This window comes from Antrostomus carolinensis, unplaced genomic scaffold (genome assembly GCF_000700745.2).
Source record: "Antrostomus carolinensis isolate BGI_N321 unplaced genomic scaffold, ASM70074v2 scaffold45046, whole genome shotgun sequence".
Classification (NCBI taxonomy): domain Eukaryota; kingdom Metazoa; phylum Chordata; class Aves; order Caprimulgiformes; family Caprimulgidae; genus Antrostomus; species Antrostomus carolinensis.
In genome coordinates, this window is record NW_010323450.1 from 1 (window position 1) to 10,166 (window position 10,166).

General features: G+C 51.7%; 1 protein-coding gene across 1 annotated transcript; it reads right to left on the minus strand.

The window, feature by feature from the left end:
• Window positions 1–3: 3 nt before the first annotated feature.
• On the minus strand, window positions 4–525 carry INSYN1 (inhibitory synaptic factor 1; the record flags this gene model as incomplete). Its single annotated transcript, XM_010170580.1, has 2 exons — window positions 4–228; window positions 340–525. Coding segments are annotated over 2 exons (411 nt in total), but the record flags the coding sequence as incomplete, so codon positions are not given.
• Window positions 526–10,166: the final 9,641 nt, after the last annotated feature.

Consider the following 10,166-nt stretch of genomic DNA (forward strand, 5'->3'; position numbering starts at 1 on the left):
GCTGAATCGGACCCGTTCCCGCGTGCCGGCTGGACGGTGATGTGGGGTCTTCTGGCTGATTGTTGTGCCAAAGGTTTCCTCGCTGGATGAATCTGGGGTTCCACCACCCCGGGGACCATTGGTGATGGGGATCCCACCATTCATCAGCCGATAATCGGGCTGGCGAGATGATGGGAGCTGTGGCTGGGCTGAATCGGACCCGTTCCCGCGTGCCGGCTGGACGGTGATGTGGGGTCTTCTGGCTGATTGTTGTGCCAAAGGTTTCCTCGCTGGATGAATCTGGGGTTCCACCACCCCGGGGACCATTGGTGATGGGGATCCCACCATTCATCAGCCGATAATCGGGCTGGCGAGATGATGGGAGCTGTGGCTGGCGTCGGAGGTGGTGAAATCGAGGGGTCCCAGCTCGAAGGTACCTCCCCCCTTTTCGCTGCTGGAGGTGCTGCTGGCTGTCGCTGTCGTCCAGTCGTCTGGCTCCAGCTCAAACTCAAAGTCGGACGTCAGTCGGTCGATCTGGCTCACCACCTGTGGAAAGGACAGAGAGATGGGTAGAAGGGAGCTGCTGGATGGGACCCTCCCAACCATATCCCTAAATCTCTCCCCCAGTACCACCGGTGTGATGAGTTGGAAGGTCTCAGCCACTCCAGGAGCCCCTTGGCAGAGACTAAAACCCACCTGGCAGCACAGCACCTGTGGACCCTGAACAGGCAGCAAAACCTTGGATGGGTGCTTGGTGTGGTGGGATGGGCCCTTCCCAAGGTGGCCAGGGAGGTGACAGGTCTGCCTTGTTCCCTGGGATCCTAAGTATCCCCCCAAATCCCTGCACACATGATGTCCCTTGGTCCCTTGCACCCATCTGTGAGGAAGCCACCAGTGACCGCCCCCTCTTTCCCCTGGAAAAGGCAGCTCCATGGGTGGGGAAAATGAGGCAGGGGAGTGGAAAACGTCCCAAGGTTTTGTGACAAAATGCAGAGCAGCACGAGAAGGTCTGTGGGGACAGCACTGTCACCTCCCACCGTGACTGGGATGCTGATGGGCTCAACCCCAGTGCTCCATCACTTGTGAAGTACAGAGTATATCAAGACCTCTGATAGCTTGGGGACAGGGTTGTGGTCCCGCCACACTGCAGGAGACAGACCCTACGTGGGGCATGAATAAAAGAAGCCTTAAAATAATTAAAAATAATAGATGGAATGTCCTAGCTGAGGTTCAAACCATGGGCAGGGCTGGAAGGGGAAGGAAGAGAGGTAGGACCTCCTTGGGAGGTCCTTGGAAGGATCACCTTCCATGGCTCCCATGGACCATGGTCTCCATCTAATGACCTTGCCCAGGTTCCAGATGCAAGAGGTTCATCACCCACCTTCAAGTCTTTAACCCCATTCAGCTCAGGGTCTGCCCAGCACCCAGCACAGAACTCATCCTGCATGGGGCTCCCCAGTCCCACCCAAGCACCCGCTGCCATGGCATCTAGCTGGAGCCATCACTGCATCTCCAGGAGCATTGTGGTGTTTCTCATCTGGTGTTCCTGGGTGTATATATGTCTGTGGGGGTGTGTGTGGCTTTATTTTGTGTGGGAGACTGAGCACGAGGTGAAAATTCAATTCAGCAGCAGTTTGAAGTGTATATTTTTGGCAGGGTTGCTGGCTCGCCTCTCCCCACCTCTCTCTGGGAGAGCTGGCAGAGGGCCTGACTGGTCCCGGCACTGCCAAGGAGGAGGTGGGTAGCGGCAGACTGGGGGGTGCTGGAGAGAACCCCTCGACACCCCCTGTACGCATTTGTGCACCCAATTGATGCATTTTGTTCTTCCCCCCTCTCCCCAGTGTGGGCATCCGTGGGCATCAGTGCCCCCCCGGTACCCTGGGGCTGTGTCACTCCTGCTGCTCCCCAGCCACCCCATTCCACACACAGAACATTTGGGAATCAAAAACCCCCTGTGCTTAGCTTTTTCTGGTGGTTTCTTTTCTAAAAAGCTTAGACAGGTGTTTTCTCCCTGCATAATTTGTTTTTTTCTGGTTATTTTTCATTACTGCCTTTCTCTCCTCATCCTTTTCCTTCCCCTGCCCTTCCACATGTCCTTTCTTGGTGCAAATCAGCCACAAATTTACTAAAATAAGGAAGGGAAGATAAATCAAGGGGCATTATCTTGCCAGACATGTTTTTGTTTCCTTCTCATACCACCAAAAAAGTCCTGCCATACCTCCAGCAATGCCACAGTTCATCAGTGGGTCTTGGACCTCCTCATCCACTCAGACTAATTAATCATGACACACCCCTCCATCATTTTTATGCTGCTGTTATCCCATAACTCAACTTTTTTTGAGCAATTTTCTTGCAGGAAACGGAGTCCTTGGGCTCAAACACCTCATCTCATCCTTGTGTTGGGTGGCCAAGGTTAGGCACCCCAAAGCTGCTGTCACCACACCAGGTTATCCTTGGTCTCTGAATTTTTTATCTAGATGCCAACATGCAGGAGATTGGACCATCACCATAAATCACTAGAAATGCACCATAAACCACAGCTCAGCAGGGCAGGCTCCTTGCAAAGCCCTTGTGGTGGATGAGGACGCGTGGGCAGAGTTAAGGGTAATTTAATATGTCCGGGTATCTGAAACCAGGAGCCCGAGGGGATGATTACGCTGCCAGCAGCCAAAGCGGCTCCGTTACACTCTGCTGACCTCATTTTAATAAAATTCTCATATTCGAGCTCGAAATTTCACTTGTTTGATAACCCTGCCCATGCAGCTCTCCTGCTCTGCCAAGCTCCCGAGGAGATGGCACCAAGGATGGGGGATCCAGTTGCTTGTTGGGGGGTCCGGCTGTAGGCACACAACACTCCCTCTTTTAAATCAGCCACAGGTCCCCATGGGATATCACCAGGCTCTGGCTACAGCAAAGACCATTTCTCAGGCCACTAAACGCTATGTGACAATCTGGGAACAACCTGGTTGAGCATCTCTGGAAGACAAAATAGTGTGACCTCCATGGTGGCACAACCCCAGGGAGCACAGGATTCCACTACGGTTTGGGTGAGGGTGATGGGGCTGGGTGTGTGTGTTTGCTGCCTGGTACAAACATAGAGCAAAGCCATTGGGGAGCCCCCGGGAATGAGGAGACCTGTTCTGAGATGGGACCAGCTGGTGTCACCAGGAAAATACAGGTTGAAGAGCTGGGGATTGCTGCCTGGGAGCATATTGGACACTTTGTCAATAAAAGCTGCCAAAACCCCCATCTTTCCAGGAGAAAAAGGATGCAGCAGAGCCTGGATGAAGTTTGGGTTGGAAATGAGATGAATGCTCCCACTGCGAGACCTGAGCACATGGTGATGGGCACTAATACATCTAACAGCCTCCATCATTCCCACCTGGGACCCCCACCCCACCCTGCCCATGGCCCAGGAGCCAAGCTCAGCCCAAGACTGGTAGTCTCCTCCTGAACTGTGCTGCATGGGGACCCGTCCTCAGCCCCATGGGTGGTTTCTCTCCTGAATGGACCTCTTGAAGGACCATTGAAGCCCATCGCTGGTCCTGCCTTGGGAATGGACCTAGGACCTATGTCATGCCCCTGTCAGGTGGAGGGAATTTGGGTCCCCAAAGCAGAGTAGTGCTGGGGACAATGAGCTGAGTGTTTCTCATCCCAGGCAGCAGAAGGCAATGGACTTTACCTAAGCTTCTCACCCATGATCTCCTGTCTCCTTGCCTATGCAAGACCTCCAAGGAGGGCAGGGACCTATCCATCCTTCAAGTTTTGGTTTTGAAGGGTACTGAGGATGAGCTAGGAGCATCTGCAAGAATGTCTTGAAATTAGAAAAGGCAATTGCTTCTGTTCCCAATGCACCACCAGATTTATTTTTTTTCCCCCTCGTTTTCCCTCTTTTCTCTGGGGTAGAAAGGGTGAAACTTGAAGAAAAACTGAAAATAAAAAGATGACGTGACAAGAAAGAATGAGGAAAAAGGGCAGGAAAAGAGCTGTCTCTGGGAAACACCCGGCTATTATTATTTTTTTAATAAGGTAGCAATGATTTGGCTGAAACCCTCAGCTAAAATGAGATCACCTCTGTTTTCACAAAGGCTCCATGATTACAGCTCTGGGTTGAGGGCAAGCATCTCCCTGGACTGAGTTGGGTCCTTGTCACCCACGGTCCTTGCTCCTCCTCATCCTCATTAAAAGGACCCACTGCAATGGGCTCAGTGGGTGCCAGGAGGAGGCACATCCCCATCCCGTTCCTCGTCCTCATCCCAGTCCCCACCACGGCACACAGGGATTAGTGTCACATCAGCGGTGGCTCACTCAGGGCTATTTTTAAGAGCACTTTCTATTTTAAATGGGTGGTGGTGGCGGCGGCAGTAGTGGGGGGTATTAAATACCTATGTGACACTTGGTACCTGATGAGGATTTAAATGTAAAGTAGGATTTGTACTTTTCTCCCCTCTTTTCTCTTTCCTGAGGCAGGTTGTCAAAGATTTTTAGTAGAGGCCATCATTAGTGGTAGAGAGCAATGAGGACGGAGGGATGGATGGACCAGACCTGGGATCAGGTGGTTTTGGGGTGAGAACCTGGTGATGCTCTCACTCCCCAGTGAACTGGGGTGACTGTGTCCCACTACAAGCAGGAGAGGAGGACTGGGGTGTTCTCAGCATGTGCTGGAGGTGCCATGGGGGTGACTGAGAGAGGACATGTCCCCCTTCTCCCTCAACTTTAGGTCTCACCTTACTACAGAGTTACCTTTTTGGTGACAGCAGAGCATCCCCAGTCAAACCACAGCTACAGAATCACAGAATGGTGGGGATTGGAAGGAACCTGTGGAGATCATCTAGTCCAACCCCCCACCAAAGCAGGTACATCTAGAGCAGGTTGCACAGGAAAACGTCTAGGCAGGTTTTGAACATCTCCAGAGAAGGAGACTCCACAACCTCTCTGGCCAGCCTGTTCCAGAGCTCTGAATACCCATCCGCAGGAAAATAGGGAGCCAAAATTATTCTCCTTGACTTCATGTGTGGTGTCACCAAGTGGCCTCATCCTGCTGCTGGGTGGCCAAGGGATGCTCAGCTGTTGCCCAAAGCCACAAGCTTTGAGCAGCTGGAGGATGAACTGGAGTGAGGGAGTGAGACAGAGGGATGGTCCCATGTCCTTGTCATATCCTGTAGGGGTGATAACCAGTTCACCCCCAACTCAAAAACCAGATCCCACCATTCAGCCCAACTGGGAGTGCTGGGCACTTCCCTCACCCCACGTGCAATCCCCACACCAATGCATGTTGCTGGCAGCCATGAGCTTTCCAGATAAAAGCCTGGGTGCCCCAAATTGACCTCCCCAGCTGAGGCTGATGTTGAGTATCTGGAGCACTGTTGCTTTTTAATGGGATTTTTGAATATTGACTGCAAATCAAGCATGGAGGTTCCTGGCCTGGTGGCTCCAACTTCACATTTTGGCCATGCTGTTTCCTATTGAGGAGCTAAACCTCCTGGAAACTCAAGAAGATGCCGGAGAAGTGAAGGATGAGGTGGGAGGACAAGAGGGAACTTCAAAGGCTTCATGGCCAGTAATTGGTAATATATATATTCCCGAGGCAGGAGAAGGAGCTGGAAGGTGCTGGGATCAAAGTGGTGCGATCTAACATCCCCTTCATCCCAGCACGGCCTTTGAAGTGGATGGGGGAAGCAGATGTGGGTACCGCTGGGCAAAGTGGGGGTCCAGGGTGGGGAGATCAAAGCAAGGTATCTTTGCTTCGATATTCCCAACCCAGAACAAAGCATTTCATCCCCAGACAGGCTGGGAGAGGAGTAGGGATCCCCCCTGGACCTCATGATCCCTTGGGTGCTGGCTTGATCGTCATCCCCAGCACCCTGTCGCATGCCTCCAGCAGCACATTTTTGAGATCCAAAGCATATTCCCATGCTACACTGCTAGTTTTCCAGGCTGGATCCGACCCACCTGGTCCCACACTCTTCTTCAAGCTGTCACAAGGAGAGGATGTGCAACGGGACCATGCAAAAAAATCCCCAACCCTATTCCCAAAGCATCCCAGAGGTGTTTGACATCATCTTGTTGAACATCAATTCCTCCCTCCATGGGGAAAAAAGCCACCTCAAAGCCTCTGACGGAGCTCCCACTGCCCCACAGCCAAACTCCCCTGGAGCAAGGACCTTCCCGCATCTCCCAAACCACTTCCCGGCACAGGCAAGATGGGTAAATATTTAATAAGGAATAAATGATTAATTGGGACTCGCAAAGAGAAGCTGAGTTCCAGGGGCCTCTCTTCCCTGAGGTGACGCTTATAAATGAGTGTGTCGTGGATCTCGGGATCATTTGCTAGATCATCAGCCGCTAAATAGTTCAAAATCATTGTGCAGATCTCTCAAACATGTTATTATTAGAATAATAAGCCGCCTTCTTGCCGTGAACTTTCCCAAGCGTTCCCAGCTAATCACCTATTGATTAGAACATGATTAAGGTATTTATTAGCATATGGGGGTTGTGAGGAGGATTTTCCTCCTGCCAAAGGCTTGGAGAGGACCGCTTGGTGATGATTTCCTGTGTGATGGGACCCCAAAACTACCATGTCAGGAGGTGCAGGGGTGATAGAACCTTTCCCATGGGATTTTGTGGAGTTTGCACATAGGGAGACTTGAATAGACATTTTTTTTTATTATTATTATTTACCTCTGAATAAAGCCCATGGATGGTTTCTGACCTCAAGAACTAATCAAAGGGATCCCCCAAGACTGGAAAGGAATGGAGGTGGCTGATACCTCCTGAGGCATCTTCTTCATTGTGGCATCACCCTTATTTCTGTAGGGATCCAGCACTAATCAAAGGGATCCCTCAAGGCTGGAAAGGAATGGAGATGGCTGAGACCTCCTGAGGTATCTTCTTCCCTGTGACATCACCCTTATTCCTGCAGGGAAAAGGCCAGGGTTGGCAGAAGGAGCGTGGGAAGGCAGGCAGCGTGGCGAGCGCTCGGGTGGAAGCGCCTTCCCTGCTTGCCTCCTGCTTGATTTCTACTTCCAGTGTGCAATTTCAATCAAAGATTTTTTTTTTTTAATAATCATTTTCCCCGCACATAATACAGCCCTGTCTTGGAGTGCTGGGGAATAATTATATACACAAAAGGCAAAGAGGGAGGGAGGGAGAGTGGGAGAGGAGAAACTGCTAAAACAACATCCTGCATCAAACGGACATCTGGAATGACAGCCTTCAGGTGGGAACAGCTCCCAGGAGCCGCGGATGGAGCCTGAACCAGGGTCTGGTCCTACATCTCATCGTCACGGATGGACCAGTGGAGCGGGGCTACCCTGGCATCCCCCATTGAAGCCTCACCACAGAGCATCCCACATGAGTCCAGGACTCCAAAATCTCTGCTGAAGCAGGGACAACCTGGGAGAAAAGCCTTAGGTGAGCCAGCGTTGGCCGCAGCTGGAGCTGGAGGGTGGGTTTGGAGCAGGAATCATCACTGGGTGGAAGCCCTCATGCCCACACAGGAGTGATTTTTGTCAAGGTGGTTATGACCTGTCTCCTTCTTCCAGACCTGCAAAGTCCTGGGACCCAGCTTGTCCTGCAAGGAGAACCTGTAAGGAGCATGTCCAGCATCACCTAGTGCCCTCCAGCATCGCCCAGTGAAGGTTTCCTGGCTCTGCAGGTGCCTCTAGTGCTGCAGGATTAGGTCCATTGCTGCTCTCATGGAACACATTCAGCCCCACACCTCAACCCACCAGCAAAGCCCCGAGCAGAGGAGGTGGCCACAGGAATGGACATTTCCAAAGCTTCCATGACTTCTTCACTGGAGGATACACCAATGGCAAGAGTGCCAGGGCCCTGTGGGCACTAATAGGCTGCAATGACCCTGAGAAGCCCTTCCTGGGACCTCCACCCAGGAGCCCATTGAAGCTTGGGACCATCGGTCCCTGCCTAGGGCTGCCTGTCCCCAGCCTTGTCCACATGTCCTGGCCTTCACCTACAGCTGAGGATGAGCATCACTATGTCCAAGGTAGACAACCAGAAGAGCTTATTTTTCTTTCCAATTCTTCTCTGTCACCAACATCCTAGAACTTACAATTTGCCAGCCTGGTGTCTACCACATACTTTTCTGAGTGGGCTTGAAAGAGATTTCCACATGACATGCTCCCATCAAACTTGCTCTGAGCAATCCCCAAGAAGACAAGGGGTTGAATTTCCAAAGCCTTTAATGTCCAACATCAGCTTGGTTTAGGGAAAACCAGACCTCTGTTTCTTTGTAATCTCGGGAACCCAGTTTAGCCTGGTTGAACTTGTGTGTTTTAGCTCTGGAGCCTCCTCTTCTAATGAATTTTATGCTGTTTTGTATAAATTCAACTAATTGCTGCAAAAGTTATATGGGAGTTGTTGAGAAGGGCTGAAGTGTAGGGCCCACCTCGTGGTGGGGACTTCATGGCTGGCTCTACACTGACCTGGCCATATGGTCCCATGATGTGATAGGCTCTTCCAGGGCAGCTATGGGATGCAGCCTGGGAGGTCATCAGTGCCTAGGGATGTACCAACTCCATGGAAAAATCATCTCCAGGCCTCAGTGCTTCCCAGCACCCTCTGGAGAAGCCATCTCATGGGGCATGGACCCCCTCCCTAGCACAAGGGCAGGTCCTCTGGCCACCCTCAGCTCCTCAAAGGACAAGGATCTGCTGCACCCAGCTTGGCTTTTTCACTCTCCAACATTATTCCTCCTCCTTTAAGCCTACTCCCCAAAACATGTCCCCAGGAAATGTCGAGAACCCTTCACCCCTCCCCTGTGTCCTCGGGCTACCTTCTCCTCTTCTCCAACCTGAGATGTGCTGGTAAAACCTAATGTGGGCAGCCAACCAAGGATGCTGCAGGGATGCTCAAGGACCTTCTGGCCCCAAGAGCTGGGTGGGGACTTTGTGGAGCCACTTGAAGCTTAGTGGGAAGAACAACCTGGCCTCAGCTGTGAAACATTCAGAGATTGGTCCCATCCTGGTCCTTCTTCTCCTCTGCATCCTCAGCAGTAGGGGTGCTTGCACAATTGTGGTGGTCCCACCTGGCCTTAAATCCATAGGCTTAATAAAAGGGGCCAACTGCCATCATCCTCACTTTAAAGACCTCTTTAAGCTCCTGGAGGAGAGTGAAGTCAGCTCGGGCTAAATGGAAAAGAGCTCTGCCTCCTGATTATTACTATTACGACTATTTTCAAACCATCAGAGATTCATTGAGGGGGTTTTGGGCTCCCCCATTGGTGTTGAGGGAATTGAAGAGGCTTTTTGCTTTGGGAGGCCAGGTTTGCTTTCTGCTGCAGGAAGGACCAGCAAAGCCATGAGAGAAAGGAAAATCTCTAGGGATGCCATGGCCAGGTCGAGCACTCTTGGGGACCCAAAGGGACTGTGTGGTGGTGGGATATGGAAGAGGGGAGACTGAGATGAGATATGAAGAAGAAATCATTTGCTGTGAGGATGGTGAGACACTGGCCCAGGCTGACCAGAGAAGCTGTGGCTTCCCCTCCCTTTAAGTATTTAAGGCCAGGCTGGATGAGGCTTTGAGCAACCTGGTCTAGTGGAAGGTGTCCCTGCTGATGGCAGGGGGGTTGGAACTAGATGACCTTTAAGGTTCCTTCCAACCCAAAACATTCTATGATCCCCCAGTGCTGGATTTCCTGGTGGGACACCCTCCCTAAAATCCCCTGGACCGAGTGAAGCCACCCCAAACGAGGACACTGCCTCCTAGGGGATTCATCAGTCTAGAAGATAGCACTTCCCTGACCATGGTCACGTCTGCACAGAGGATGACACTGATCCACTTGCATCAGTGCTCTCTTGGTGGCACCCAAGTGTCACCAACCTGCATGGGGCTGCTCTGGCACAGCCCCATGGCAAAAACTCCACCAATTTCTGCTCTTCCCAGGAGGAGACAAGGTCAGCTCTTGATATAACCCCATCACGCTCAACTCAGGCCACGGAGAGGATGCAAAACCAAGCTTCCATGCCATGCTTAAGGCTACCCCATGCTTTCCATCCACCGTTCTCCCTGTTACCAGCCCCATCCAGGTCCCCTTCCCCTGGAAATGTGTGACCTAAAACCTTGAGCTACAAAAATATTGAATTCCCCACCAAACCAGCTCTGCTGTGCCTCTGCATGGTGAGGAAACTCCAACCACACTTTATATTTGTGTATATATATATATATAT